At 38.7% G+C, this 16692-nt stretch overlaps 1 protein-coding gene across 5 annotated transcripts in view; it reads right to left on the minus strand.

The window, feature by feature from the left end:
• The window catches only part of magixb (MAGI family member, X-linked b), a 79821-nt gene that overhangs the window by 54128 nt on the left and 9001 nt on the right, over nt 1–16692 (minus strand). For all 5 annotated transcript variants that reach the window (XM_077572184.1, XM_077572182.1, XM_077572183.1 and 2 more), the window contains exon 2: nt 1680–1969. In XM_077572184.1, the coding sequence (XP_077428310.1) occupies nt 1680–1959 (280 nt within the window). In that variant the 5' untranslated portion in view covers nt 1960–1969. The remainder of the gene's footprint in view (nt 1–1679; nt 1970–16692) is intronic.

Raw genomic sequence — 16692 nt, forward strand, 5'->3', positions numbered from 1 at the left:
TAAGGTTGCTGTTAAAGTGCCACATATTTCCAGACTTGAGCAGAGTAAGTTAGTCAGAGGAAGGAGGCGGTGTCGGACAACGACCCGGCATGTCAGCTCATCCGTCAACGTCAACGCAACACGCTGTCACTCTGACAGCGGATAGACGGGCAGGATTCCGAAATGATCACGGATGCGCCAATGGCAAAGGTCCCCATTTGCACCCTCGTGGCCAAATCAGCTATCAATCACGGCGGCAAGGCCACGGGGGAGCCACGGTCAGGTGACACTCCGCTGACATATTACTGGGCTCCCGAGCAAGCGAGGCATCCGTTAGCCCGTGCCCCGTGTTGTTACCGTCAAGGTCCCTGGTTACTGACGGACAACTATATAGCCACGCTCTCGTCGCGGCGCATTCAGTCGTGACCTCGTATCCTCGCGCCGACTGACTATCACCTTGACACAGCCGCACTAATTGACGGGTGCGGATCAACATCGTAACGCTACGGATGGAGGATTTGGCTTGCGGGGGGGAGGTGGGGGCAGTGGTGTGGAGCAACATTATTATGGATGACGGGTTGGACGCTGGAGTGGCGGACTGTTTGGGTGCAGTCTGGTGAAACAAGTGCAATGGAGCAAAACAGGTAAAGCAGCAAGTCAATAAAGCACAGAGACATTTCAACCTCACACCCTCCTCCTGTACATCTCAAATTTTTGGGGTGGGGGATTTGCCCATCATTCTGTGGTTTGCAGGCTGCTGAATAGTCGAGTGTCCACAAGGAGTTATAATTAATAATAATATAATAGTTTTGGAATTTTCATTACATACTTTTAATTTTGTTTTTTAAATTCATTTTCAGAGAATGTTTGTTATCTTTTATTACTTTTAGTTTTTTTTTTAGAAAATGCTTTGTTGCAGCTTAGTTTTTATTAGTTTTAGTTAGCTAAAAGGCTTAGTTTTTTGGGGTTTTTTACCTTAAAAAAAGAAATAATCCAAATGAATCTAGTGGAACCTGTGAGTGAGCAGGATGAATGGAATGGATGTTGTAAAGAATTTAACGGAAAAGATTGTAAAACGTAGTAGCCACTTTTAAAAGGAAAAACTGCAAACCAGACGTCCATCATCAGGTTTGTGGAAGGTTTTTTCTTGTTCTTACAGGTTTATCTATAAAATGTGGTTGTCTGCGTAATTTAGCAAAACGGCTACAACAGCTAGCTTGCTAGCTACATAATAGTAGCGTGCCATCTATTTCTCCATGACAAGGGCACACATGCCATTAATCCAAGCAACAGAGAAGTCAGTTCATTAGCCAGTCCCTCAAACATCATGCTAACTTTGTCTGAATTTCCAACATTTTTGGACCAACGTATCTGTTGAAATGGAAGTACTGTATAAACAATTTACATCACAAAACATGACTGACACTTGACACATTCAAACTACTTCAGTATAGCAAAGAAGGCTGAAAATCATCATTTGAGCGGTTCACTATATGTTTTCTCAATAACTCTGCCGAGGTCAAATGACATAGAAGCATTTACGAGCAGCTTTTGCCACCCGGAAGTACTTGTGTGACGTCACGGTGAGAGAACGATTGAACGTTAGCTCGCTGTACGATTATGACATTGTTGATAAGAATGGTACGTTGTATAATGTCAATAAAAAAAATAAAAGCTCACTGAAAGTTGCCGAGTCATACCTGGCGACACGGTTTTGATGCGAACAGGATGGGGGCAGGAGTTGAGGACCCCGCGTACGTCTCCGAGCGTCATGCCCAGTACAGGCGTTCCGCCAATCTCCAGGATGATGTCGCCCACAGTGAGGCCGTCCCCCTGGGCGGCCGTGACAAACGGAAACTCTCCGTAATCGGCCCCTCCTCCCACGGCCACGCCGAGCTCCCCCGACGAGCCCATCAAGGGGACGAAGATGTCCTGCATCCTGGAACGCCAGTGCTGCTTCCTCACAGCAGTCTTAGACATGGCAAATGAGCTGCGGGGAAGACGAAACAAATTGAAGGTGTCATGTTGTGGGAAAAAAAAAAAAAGTATGCAAATTGCAAAAAGTGTAAATTGCATCACAAATCCACAAGGAGACTGTGAAATCGGGCGGTAGGGTTTGTTAACATTTACTATATAAGTGGGAAATGTTAAAAAAAAACAAAAATAAAAAAAACTTTGAAAAGTGTCGCCTTGAAATAGGAGTTTAATTTGTTCCGCAAACATGCTCATAACTTAAAACACATGTATCTCAAATCATCTTTCTATGTTGAAATGAATGTAAATGCCGCTATTCGAGCCTCCCCAAAAAATTCATACATTTTTTTTTTTTTTAATACGGAAAATAACACTCTATTGAACTTAATACAAAATATATAGTAATATTATCACAAAATTTAATGTAAGGAATTTAACATTTAGTATGTCACAATTAAAAATTTGCAACTGCTTCTGGTGTGTGTGACATGGCCACCAGGGGTCAGTATGATACAATCATGCAAACAAAAACAAAGAAGACTTTCACAACTGCAAGTGATTCAAAGTAAGCTGCTGTGATTTTCGTCATTTTTCACTGAAGATAAAGAATATCTTCAACACCTTGGCAAAGTGATGGCTCGTATCTTGAAAATGCAGTAAGTTTGGTCGCTCTTGTCTTAAAGTGCGATTTGATTGACAGTTGACCATTGAGTGGGATGTGGGTGTGTCTGTCGAACAATCATTGGGTGTGGCACTACTGGCATGGATAGAAGCAGACTCCAAAGTAACGTGGTAGTCATATAATTGTTTTCATGTTTTCTTTTTTTTACGGTTAGTGTCCTGTCTTTCATTTATTTATTTTTCTCACTGTTCTCTTATTCTTCTGCATTTTCCAATATCCATCGTAACATAAAATATCACAGGTTGAATACACAAAATGTCCACAGAAAAACGGTTCTGGCATGAAAAAGATACATCCTCCTTGTAAAAAAAAAAAAAAAAAGTCTTTTTTGTGCTTTATATGGTCCTTAAATAAAAAAATTTAATAAAACCAATTAGGTATATTTTATAATTAATTAATTAATTATAGTAATAATTAATAATTAGAATTTATTTACAATTTAAAAATGTATTTAAAATTATTTTTCTGAAAATTAAAAAAATATATTCTAAAGTTTTAGAATTGAATTTATTTATAATTTTAAAATGTTATTAAAAAATATTTTTGAAAATTAAAAATAATATATTTTAAAGTTTTAGATTTAAAAAGTCATGCAAAAAAATAATCAAACATTTATTCTTTTTTTTTTTTTTTATAAAACGCGTTGTCTTGTAAAATTCAACTTTTGTTCCAGTTAAATTTTTTTAAATTCTAGAAATTGTTTTGCTGTCTATAAACTTTTTCCCACAACCTCTGATGCGAGCTGAAATTATTTTATTCTTAAACTATGCGCTTGGCAAAACATGCAAGAAACTGCAATGAGGGCCTGCCTTGTTCTTCATTCCTTGCCAACGTGGTGTGTGGGAACACGTGTGTATGTTTGAACACAAACACACGACAGCACAGCCAATGGTCGCTCACCGCACCAAAACGTTCCCTCGTGCTCGTTCCAGACCCGCGTTGTGTTGTCATGTAAACACACAGCACATATGCGCTCACGTGGGAAAAAGCTGACTGCAAAGGTCTCCACCACATTAATGCGAGATTCTGTTGCTGCAAAGCGAGTTTTTCTTGTTTTTCCTCATCACAAAAGGTGAGGTGGGGAAATAAATAAGACTCAGAGGAAGTCGCTGAGCGGATTTCTTTGAGGCGACAGTGATGTGACAGCTGCAGTGTCCGCAGAGAGCAGACGATATTCCTGTGTCACCTTGACACGGCAAAAGGTGACGTGTGACACCACGGTGACAATAAAGCACGGAATTGACCAGAGAGACACTTGGAAAGTGTTCCTCAAGGAAAAATAAGATGAAAATGGTCATCCGATATGAAACTGCGGGAGTGGTTAACAGCTGACTTGAATCATGGCTAATCAAAGCGGTACTTTCATCCGCTTTAAATTCAGCGCGCTAGTCGCACACTGACAGTCTGGACATGTCAGAGTGCAGACAACCGGAGTGTGGCCCAAATCATCTGCGCCCGTTGACGACCATTATCCATTTCAATTGGTATATTTCAAATAAGCGGGCGATAATGTTATGACTGTGTTATGGGTTGTGTCATGGGGTCATTGTCTTTTTAGGATGTTATGTTGTCAGTTGCTATGCAGTTGCTACGTCCCTCGTGATATTTGTAGTTGCTATGCAGTTGCATGTATTTGTCACTCTTATTTTGTCTAGTCTGTAATATTTTGTAGTTGCTATGTCTCTTATGATGATGATGTTGTCAGTTGCTATGCAGTTGCTACGTCCCTCGTGATATTTGTAGTTGCTATGCAGTTGCATGTATTTGTCACTCTTATTTTGCCTAGTCCGTCATATTTTGTAGTTGCTATGTCTCTTATGATGCCGATGTTGTCAGTTGCTATGCAGTTGCTACGTCCCTTGTGATATTTGTAGTTGCTATGCAGTTTCATGTATTTGTCACTCTTATTTTGTCTAGTCCGTCATATTTTGTAGTTGCTATGTCTCTTATGATGATGATGTTGACAGTTGCTATGCAGTTGCTAGGATCCTGTATTAGCCACTGTAGTTTGTCTAGTTACTCTTATTTTGTATAGGCCTTCATTCTGTCATATAGAATTGTGCCTTTCCCTAGCGGGAGTTACTGAGGACACTTTTGTCAGTACGTTAAGGTTTTCTCTCAGCATGTCGAGATATTTTTTTTTTTGGGGAGAGAGCTCAGTATTGTTCATTCGGTAACCTTACCGATTCGACATGTCATTGCTCTCTTTTTTTCTCTTTTTCTTTTATTGTATGTGCGTGAGTATGTGTGTGCATATGTGTGAGCGTGTGTGGACTCATTCATTGACCTAAAACCTATTAAAAATCCCATATCGTTCACCTAAACCGAATACTTCTCAATCCAGCTAGAGTCGTGAAGTTGTCAGGAGACCAGAGGAAGGATCAAAGAAAAATGACGAGCATGTCGAGATTTCCTATCTCTACTCTTCTTTACTCCACAAAAGCTGTTCTTCAATGTATTTGAGGTTGCTTCCATGCATCCTGCCCTGCTCTCTCCATCGAGGTTTCTCAGTCAAGGTTTATCGGTCAAACATTTTCTTCGAGGCCATCTGAATCCAGCCCTGGTCTCTGTTGTTACTTTGTATTTTGGTACATAAAGACTTTCTGCTTCCCAACTCCAGTGTCTTGTCTGCGTTTGGTTCTACCTCCGCTACCTCACGTGACAAATACATTTGCATTCAAACAAACCATGCTGCACTAATTCATACAAGCCCACCTCTATCTTAGCTACGAGATTAGCCATTATGCATCTCTTAATCACCACGTTCCAATCCTCTTAGGTGAATGTGAGACCTCGATGAACTTTGCCTATCAGAAGGATAACAAAGCCAGCACTCTAGGGGCAGATGATCCCAAGTGGCGGCACCCCGAAAGCTGAGCCAAGCGACATCAGCAAGCATCGTACGTCTTATCTTTTCTTTTTGACGGACAAGAGTGACAGAGGTCCTATTTTTCTCTTTTGACTGGAGTTTGACAAAAAAATGAAAATAAGATGGAGCGGCGTAAAAGGCTGACGGATGCTCTCTGGCAGGAGTAACACGAGAGGAGAGGAAAAAGATGAGTGCAGAGGTTACATGGTGATGGGGAGGCGCCACTCAGCCTGGACTTGGCGCAGGAAGCGACTGTTTGAACCTTGGCCAAGGAAACACAAGTCCAAGCTTGGTAAATAGAGCTGCTCACACAAAAAAGCGGACCACACACAAGTTGATCGGAAACCATTTTTCACCAAATACCACCTAAAAATATCGTCCATCCATAGTAGAGTAGAAGGCCTCGGTATTCGGCAAAAAGGAGGCAGGTTGTATACTTACAAAATATTAACTATTTTTATAAGCTACTATATCATTCTGCACAACTTGAACATTAACACTGCCATTGACTATAGAAAAAAGATGGATTTGAATATTGATTTAATGTATTGCACATAAAAGCGCTGCTCATATTCAGTCAAATGCTTCACAACCCATTGGAAAGCATGTAGCACCCTATAATGCAATAATTTCCGGAAAATGTCATCAGACAGCGTTAAAAATACACTTTAGGGGTTGAAATCAATTCTGAAATATTTAACACCAAATATTTAACACCAAATTTTTAACACTCCAATTTTTCCTGTGATGTATATAACAGTCTTAGATTCTCAAAACATAAAATGTAGAACTTTGGACTGAAAATGTACATTACGTATTTACATACATACATCGTCGCTGCAATGTGAAAAACACTTATGTCCATTTATATATATATATATATATATATATATATTACAGCTGTCAAACGATTACATTTTTTTAATCAGATTAATCACATCTTGGAATTTTAATTAATCACGATTAATCCATCCATCCATCCATCCATTCATTTTCTTGGCCGCTTTTCCTCACTAGGGTCGCGGGGGTGCTGGAGCCTATCCCAGCTGGCTTCGGGCAGTAGGCGGGGTACACCCTGAACTGGTTGCCAGCCAATCGCAGGGCACACAGAGACGAACAACCACACTCACATTCACATTCACACCTAGGGACAATTTGGAGTGTTTGATTAACCTGCCATGCATGTTTTTGGAATGTGGGAGGAAACCGGAGTACCCGGTGAAAACCCACGCAAGCACGGGGAGAACATGCAAACTCCACCCAGGAAGGCCAAAGCCCGGACTCGATCTCACATCCTCTGCACTGGGAGGCGGACGTGCTAACCAGTCAGCCACCGTGCTGCCCTCACGATTAATCGCTTAATAAAAATATATATTTTTATCAACATTTTTGTCCCACCAAATTTGAAGAGTTGTGTTAATTATTTTGACATTTAATGTTATAAGGACATCTTCAACATTTTTTGATTCACTGCAAACGCTCATCCGCTTCTTTTTCTAATCAGTTAATTGCTTGCATAATTAAAAATGGGAAAAAAATAACCCCAATATTTTGACATGAACAAATATTCTAAACGTGATACGGAAACATTTATTAAATGCTTTACTTTAATGCATGTATTTATGTTTATTGCTCAAACACAACCTGTGCTACCTTAAACGTAGCCATCCGACCATCCGCTGTCTGTCAGTACGGTGGGGGCTTTAGGACCCAGATGCGGGAAGGCAGAGCAAGGAGGCCGAGGTGCAGTCCAAAAAAGAGGTTTTAATTTCTAATCAAAAAGCTAACTTCAAAGTGCAAAATAAACGGAACTAACAAAACATGAAGCTAAACATGGCAAAACAACTTAGGCAAAACTAACAGCATGACATGGATCCTGATAAGGCAAAAAAAGTCAGCGTGACGTGGCGAATGACTTACGACAGTGGCAATAATGAACCGACACAGACAGGGGGGAGACAACCGACTAAATACACCAACACTAATGACATAACAAGACACACCTGGCTGAGGGCACTGATTGGATGACACATGAGGGTAATGGGGAAAGGTGGACACAATCAGGGATCAGGGTTGACAAAGACACCAAACAAGGAAGAGCAAGTGACCTGAAACGAGAGGAGTCAGACTTTTCACAATAAAACAGGAAATGACAAGACAAGGGGAAAACACAAGGAAAACAGAAGCTAGACATGACAGGGAGTAAACAAGACTGAAAATAAACATGACACTGTCACGCTAAAGGATCATCTATGGTCAAAATTAATAGTGTAATTAATCTGCGTTAATTCATGATTAATGCGATAATTTTTTGTGATTAATTAAGCAGTTAACGCTTTAACTTTGACAGCACTAATATATATATATATATATATATATATATATATACGTAATTAGTGCTGTCAAAGTGAAAGCGTCCATGTGTGTATTTGTGGACCTCACTGCAATAAGGACACAGCTGCGCTATGTCATGTGTGGAGGCATCATCTTCAAGAATCATCATCACGCAAATCTTTCGTTATATTCCAACAAGCGCTTCTCACTCCAACTCGAGCTTGAGCTGAAGAGTTCTACAAACATCCGTACAGTCGTCTGCAATGATTGAAATGCTAAAAATAAACCCGCTGATTGGTGCTGGGTATTATTTGGATTCTGTTGAGCATACTCTGCCGCCGTTACACGTTCTGAGTCACACGAGTGCTCGCTGTTGTTGTCTTGACCTCATGCGTCTGATGGCGCTTTAATGAGCCACAGCCTGTCAGGGCGGCCCAAAACCGGACTCGCGCCCCCCTGACATTGCCGCACACTCATCAGTCCATTGAAAAAAACACTGCACCAAGATGCCATCAGTGGCAGGACGCAGAATACGTGATGTGGGGGAGGACAAAAAAAATCTTTGTGGCCACAATATTAATGAAATGCGCACATAAAATGTTCATTTGTGGCCACGAAATCCAGTGCTGCCTTGACATGCACGTAACTTGAGGAATTACTTTTACCAAATCCATGAGCCATGAATTGAAATTAACATAAAACTGTCAAAATTGTCTGATTTCGACCTTGATTCTCTTTGTATTGAATCCAAATAAAACATTTGCCTACAGACGTCGGCACGTCGCTTAGAAAAATGAGGTAAATACACACAGCACCGACACGACTATTACGTAACTTGCATGCGCGAGAAGTAATTCCCCTCCGTACCAGCGGCGGCGGTAGTCATTATTTCCTTTTTTTTTTTCTAGTAGTCATGATTCCTAAAGGCAACCGGAAACCTCTTTACGGGGGCAGGATAAAAAAAACTAAACAACTCATACCGGTGTTGACAGCGGCGCCGGGGTAAACGCCGCGGCCAGCTGGTGAAGCTAAAACGGGCGCTGGAACAAGCTTCGTTCCCCGCTCGTTCCCAAACGCATGGATGTACTCCGTTGTGGCGTATCTTGGACGCTGTCGACTCCTGGCTGCTACCGATCGTCGGCTCACCTGAAAAGCTTCGGCCGTGCTGCCCTCCGCGTTTTGGACGCGGTGCCAACCTCCATCTTAAATTGATGTCTTGTTTATTTATGCCAATTTGAAATATTCTGTTTTTCAATCAAGGATGGAAATTAAAACATGTTTTTTATTCTTATTCATTGCCTAATTGTGAAAACAATCAACAGTTAAATATAGATATTTTTTAGTTCTATTTTCTTATTAATAACACATTACAATTTTGGGGGGGAATCTGGAATTAATTATAGCACCTGCTTTTTTTTTTTTTATTATTTTTATTTATGACATTGTTGTTTTTATAAAATACAATATGTCAGAGGGTTATGTTCTTATTTGAGAACAATTAGCTTTTTGGAAGTGGGGGCAAGACTGGAATGGATTAGTAGTACAGTATTTCCATTCCTTTCAGTGGAAAAAGAAGATTGGAGAGCTATGAGTTACGAGCGTGGTCACGTAACAAATTCAACTCATATCTCAAGGTGCCACTGTACTACTTTGTGACCACAAACCAAAATCATCTTTCCCGACTGAATTGTATGAAAATTCCATTAATTCGTTCAAGCCTTCCACCAAAATCTCCCCCCCACCACAATTTTTTTTCCCACAAGGAAAATAGCACTTTACAATGCTGTATTTTCAAAAACAGTATTGGGGTTACTGTCCAATTGTTTCAAAATTCTTAAGCAAATTGACTGAAAATGCACAAAACGGGCATGCGACTGATGCCCGTTTTCATCTGTTCTTCTTTTGCGAATATTGAGGAGAGGACTCCGCAGCTGTAGGTGGCGGTATACACCACAGAGATGTGATCCACCAGTATTTTTAAAGAAGAATTCAGTTTTATTTTCGCATTTCTTGAAAATTCAAACACAAATTTGTAGATGGAATCCCAACTATTGAGTAATGCCATCATGAAATAGATTCCAAAAGAAACATATAGTATTTGTCACACTTTTAGCTTAAATTCCAAAGTCATTGGGCTGCTCCTTTGGTGTGCGCCTTGGCCACCTGGGGGCAGTATAATCCACAGAGACATAGACAAAGACACACACGAAGAAGAGCTTCAGAACTGACTCATTTTTTTACATAGAATAAAGACTATATAGTGGGCCCCCACAATTTTTTTTGTAACCGATCCACCACGTGTTCGTGTTTTTGTTTTTTTCCCATGGTAAATATCACGGGTGTCGATTTTTTCCTGATTTTGCTATTTGCAGTCAGACCCAGTCCTTTTTTTTTTTTCTTCTTCTTTTCAGGAGAGCTCAGTATTGTTCATTCGATTTGACATCATCATTGCTCTCCTTTTTTTTTTTAAAAACAAATAAATTTAAAAAAATTAATAAATGTTTTTTTTTTGTTTTTTTAAATATATATACATATACACACATATATTTATATATATATATATATATATATATATATTTTTTTTTTTTTTTGTATGTGGGTGAGTATGTGTATGTGCGTGTGTGTGTGCGTGCGTGCGAGCGTGTGTGTATTCATCAGTTCACCTAAAGCCCATTAAAAAAATCCCATACTAATAATATAATATAATAATAAATTGCCAAATGCAGAAACATCAATGTAAGTTATCACGATGTAGTGGCTCTTGCTAACAGACAGAATTAAGTAGCCAGAATTAGGTTAAAAAATTCTATATACGTAGACCATGTTTCTATAAATTTTGATATTTGTTTTTTATTTGAGGCAGATATTTTTTCCATTAAAATGTGATTCATGAGGAGGTTAGACCATTGGTCGATATTCAGAGTTTGTTTATTTTTCCAGTTAACAAGAATTGTTTTTTTAGCGATAGTAAGGGCTACAAGTGTAGATTGAAATTGTTTATGTGGTAAGTCAGTTGTTGTTAGGTCACCTAGCAAACACAAGTTTGGAGATAAAGGTATCCTACAGTCCAAGATAGCAGAAAATTTTTCCAAGACTTTAGTCCAGAAATACATAACCGGAGTACATAACCATAAAGCATGAACATAAGTGTCTGTAGTGTTTTGTAAACATTGGAGACAAATGTCGGAGTCTGAGAGTCCCATTTTCTTCATCATATATTGAGTAATGTATGTTCTGTGAATAATTTTATATTGGATAAGTTGTAAATTTGTGTGTTTTGTCATTTTAAATGCGTTTTCACAAACTTGAATCCAAAAGTCAGGTTCCGGTGCTATAGACAAGTCTGTCTCCCATTTCGAGATGGGTAAAGACATTTTATCAGTATATGAAAGTAACTTATATATTTTTGAAAGTTTTTTTGTTGTTGTCGGAGAAAGCTTGTTAATATCTTTAGCTAAAACAGGCGGTTGGAGCGTACCCCGAAGTGTTGGAATTTTTTTCTTTATCATATTTTTAACTTCAGTCAGACCCAGTCCTATTCGCGGGGTGCACTGTATGCCAGTGAGTGTTGTCATCTTGTCTGTTGGTTAGCGTTAAAATCAATTAATTTGTTGAAGAGCTCATCTGCATCCTGACTACCTGAGCATGACAAAAAGCACAAAATATACGCTGCTTCAGTGCGCCACAAAGATGAAGACGGACGACACAATGCACAGTCAATGTTTTCTTGCGAAAACAATGCACCACTGACATTCGTGACCTTGAGGTCATGAAAGCGCTGACCAGTCCAGATCTCCTTTCACTGACTTCCTCTCCAACAGAATTGTGCTCGGGGACGTGGAGGTCCCTTTGGCCTACGACCCCTCCAGTGAAATTTCAGACAACAACAATCAGTCAGTGGCAAAATGCACATCCTGTGGAATCTATTCTTAGAAATCTTTTTTTCTCTCCTTTTTATTTTATTTGTCTACTAAGAGAGAGAGAGAGAGAGAAAAGAAGCTTGTAGCTTAAGGCGATAAGAGCACACAGAAGAGACTAACAGCTGTGTCACATTATTGTTGACAAAGTACTTTTTTCTATTACTCATGTGACAACATGTATGGTACAACAAACAGTGTCAGCTTGGGATACAAGTTCAATTTGCTCCTTGAGCGCACTCTTAACTCAAAGCAATTGTATCTCACATTATCTTACCCCACTAAAATTAATGGGAGGCCATGAATCCGTTCCAGCCTCACCCACACACAAAGAAAAATTGGTTTTCAGAAGGAAAAACAGCACTCTAATATTATACGTGGAGAAAAAAAAACTGAATAATAACACAAATAGAATGTAAATAATTAAACAGTTTGTGCATTATGATTTAATGGTGCAGGTATAAAGAATATATGTGCCTGTGAAGTGTTTCTCGACCAAATACAGTATTCTTTCCTTCTAAAACTATGACTATCAGCGCTAACGTTAGCATGTCAATGTCGTTTTGTTTGTTAGCATTAAGCTAGGCAGACTAATTCATAAACTATAAACTATGTTGTTTGACATACACAAAATGTCATTCTCTTTTTCATGTTTAGTGTGAAACTGTAAATTTCATCTGGGTGTGGCATTAAACACCTTGAATCTTCCTTTTTTGATGAATTGTTCCCTATTTGCTAAACTGCTGCTTGCTTGTTGTGCAGTGCCTTGAGTGAGCTAGCTACCACCAGACAGCGTTCCTCACTCCAAAAACTTACAATGCACCACTGCACATATAAATCAAGCCAAATTATAGCTCTAGATGTGAATGAATTCTGCTACGCATTATTTATAGAGGCTGTTCATTTCTTCAAGTTCTTCGTAGCACATCGGAGTGAGGTCCGCTCTAGAGGAGCTTTGCCACGTACCAACGTGCTCAATAATTTAAAGTCGACCCAAAGCACAGATACAAGCACACAAGGGCAAGAAAAGCGTACTATAAACACACATCAATTAGGACGACTGAATAATTGAATGGCTCATCGAAAAGTTAAGAAAGCCTGCAAGTGACCCGATGGATTTACAATAGAACACTGAGGTCCACTTTACATTTACTTGGAGCCGCCATCGAGGACGTTCAGGAGCAGACGCCAACATTTTCGTTTGGGGTATACGCCACTTTGTGGCAAGACTTGGTTCATGTGTTGGAACTTGGAAGGTTACAACAAGGAGATTCAACGTTTAAAAGCAATAGTTTATCCCCATAGGCGGGCCAATATTCGGTTCTGTTACTATGATTGATGACCATTAGAAAATTTTTTGTAGTATCACGGTATTAAGATTACAGCTCTAAAAATTACTTTTTTTAATATAAATTAAATTATTTTTAAATTAATTTTAATTAACTCATTTGCGATTAATCGTGAGTTAACTAGGGAAGTCATGCGATTAATTACAATTAACATTTTAATCGTCTGACGCCCCAAATTTTTTATAATCTTTTCTTCTTCTATTTTTAATCACGTCAGGTGAATAAAAAATGTTATTGTAATTAATCACATGACTTCAATAATTAACTCACGATTAATCACAAATTTTGTATCTGTTCTAAATGTACAATATTTTTTTTTAGGTTTTCATACTCATATTAACAAAAGTGGAAAACTAATAGAAATAGTTCAAATTAATTTTTGACGTCTATAGCCGTCAATGGCAGTGAATGAGTTAATTAAACAGCATTTTTTTCATGTTTTTATTTTTAAACACACTATAGAATGTTTAGCACAGAAGAACATTGTATCATGTTAGTTTTAAATAAATAAATAAATGTTAACTTCTGTTTTTATTCTTCTTAGCAAGTTACAAATGTTGCATCACTGGTGAGCTATTTTTAAAACAGACCTGCCGGCTATTAATATTGTCATTGGGGCTAACTAGTGTCCGCTGACACTTTTTTTTTTTTTTGGACAACGCACAGTAATCATAGCAAAAAGTGATGTTTGCAGTATCGCTTCTCGCTCTCTCCCTCCTCCTGCGCCATTAGAAGAGCCAATCATATTGTTCCCCGCTTAGACATCCCCTCAAAAAAGAAAACAATAGCTTATTACCTGTAGGCTATGAGTGGTTTTTGAAACCTTGGCTTTTTAAAACCGTCAAAGCACTAGCAGGAATCGGCCTATGCCAAATCCACAATTAACATCAAAGATATCAACGACATCTTTCTGGCTAGCCGGAATTACATTCTGAATACAGTAGTTGGAATTTTTATTCAAGATAGAACAGAATTGTGATTGAACAACACAAAGAGATTCTGTATGTGTCATTCAGTTTTTGCCTATTAGCAATACGCGCAGCACATATCCAGCTGAGCTAGCTGTAAAATGTGAAGAAGGCCAAGCAGCTTTTGACGTCAGAGGTTGCTGTGATCTAACTCTAACTTCTAAATGAACACACCATTGTCAACGTTCTGTTTCCGCTCTAAATGTGATCAACGCTAACCAAATTAATCGCTCCTATTAGCTCAGCTAGAATGCTCAACGACTTTACGTAAGTCGCGTTGATATTCCATGTGTTCTTCATTCAAGTTCAACTGGTTGTCTTTCCTAAACGAAAATTGGGGTGAATATTGATGGGCCCGGCCGCGTGTTTTGTCAGTTCGAATGTGACCGGCGTGACTAACAGCCCTATTTGTATCTCCGGGTGCAAGCACTCGCAGCAAATGACCAAGCGAAAAGACGGAGGACTTTTTCATATGTCTGAATAAGCAGCACCAAAGTCAAGCGTGAGCAACCATTACGTAATAAAATCATTGCAGACCAGTTACTGCACATTCAGAGGTAAACAAACAGAACACATTTCTATTTAACTGCACGCTCATTTAAACAGTACACACATCTGGACAATTGTGATATTCACCCAGTCACCATATAACAACTGAACACGTGAACGCACAAACAATGGCAAATATTTCCATATGTGAAACATACTGGAAGGAAGACAGCAAGCGCAAAAAAAAAAAAAAAAAAAAAAAACAGCAATTCATTGAGTTCACTGCTCATATGACAGAAGGGAGCAGAAAGCACAAATTTGATCATTCATCATGACCAGACACGTCCAGCACAGCTGACATCCGTCGGGAGACAAGCGTGAGATGCTGCGGGAGCTGACATGGATCATGTGCAAATAGACAGACAGCTGTTTGATTGCCGCTTGCAGCCAGTGGTGTGCGCTGGAAAATCAAGCAAAGTCAAGAAAATGCAAGGACGTGGCCATGTGTTTTTCACATGTTTGGATGAAAAGTGACATGTGGACAGAGATGGGACTTTTCTTCTCATTACCACCTTAAAATAACAATCTCCGGCATTGGCATGGCAACTACAATACACCTTCTTTCGTTATCTACATATATATCACCCCAAAAAAATTATAAATCCAAGGGGAAAATCCTCGTTCATGAGATGGATCAACCACTTCACATTAACGGCTGCAAATGCGGTGCCAGTGCGGCACAACAACAAAACTTTGGGCAATGATGAAAAAAACTGGGTTGAAAGAAACTGAAAGAAGGGAAACAAAATGACAAAATAAGAGCAGAAAATATAACCAAATAAAACAGAATAACATGGAAATTTTTATTTAAAAAAATCACATAAATAAAATAACAAAAAATTATTGAAAATATTAATACTAAAAAATGAATAAAAAAGTAATAATAAATATATAATATAATAATAATAATAAATTATATATAAATAGAATAATAATAAACATAAAATATATAATAATAAAATAAAATTACAATTAAATAATAATAATAATAAAGACAAAAAAAATTTTTTATAATAAGAAATTATATATAAATAGAATAATAATAAACATATAATATATAATAATAAAATAAAATTACAATTACAGTTAAATAATAATAATAATAAAGACTTTTTTTTTTTTTATAAATTTGAATAAAGTGGATTAACTCATTCACTGCCATTGACGGCTATATACGTAAATTCATTTGAACTATTTCTATTAGTTTATTTTTTTCCCACTTTTGTTAACAAGAGCATGAAAACTTCTATTTTTTTATTGTACATTTAGAACAGATACAATTTGTGATTAATCGTGAGTTAACTAGTGAAGTCATGCCTGATGCCCCTCATTTTTAATAATCGTTTTCTTTTCTTTAAATCGTATAATATGAATAGTTCAAATGAATTTATGACGTCTATAGCCGTCAATGGCAGTGAATGAGACAATAAACCAGCTGTAAATTGCATTATGCAAAGCAAGTGAGGCCATGATTTTCCCCATCACGCACAGCAAAAACAAAGCCGCTCTGTTCCGCTGTGACGTGGAGTGAAACATGCCGCTTCTAATCTTCCCGCAGCATCCTCCCAGGGGTGACGCTGAGGTCATCCAAGTAAAGCATCTTAAATAAGCAGTGACCTTAAGATCATCCCAACTACAAGTGGAGTGTGCGCAAAAGAGCCTCCTCACACCTCCTCAACCGGCATCTTTTCAGGCACGCGTGCCCTGACCTCTCCCTCCCGACGTTCCCACCAAACTGCGGCAGTCACACGGACTGCCACACTAAAGCTGCGTCCCGCTCGCCCGCTTCCAAATCTAGGCCACGCGAGTGCCACGCACAAAATGGACAGCAGTGGCAGATTTAAAAATAAAAGATTAAATGCTTGTGGCTGGAAAAACATAGACTACACGGTGACATGGAAAAGCACGGGAGCGTGCTTACATTACACACTCAGTGCCGACCTAGTACATGAAAAAGCTGATAAGAATACATGGATTGAAAAGTACTGTGGCGCTTCTCCGCACGCACCCGGCAAATCTCAAATCTACGCCGGCGGGTGACTACGAACAGTTTAGTCTGAACTGTTTGAAG

The sequence above is a fragment of the Vanacampus margaritifer genome, chromosome 1, assembly GCF_051991255.1.
Source record: "Vanacampus margaritifer isolate UIUO_Vmar chromosome 1, RoL_Vmar_1.0, whole genome shotgun sequence".
Lineage (NCBI taxonomy): Eukaryota > Metazoa > Chordata > Actinopteri > Syngnathiformes > Syngnathidae > Vanacampus > Vanacampus margaritifer.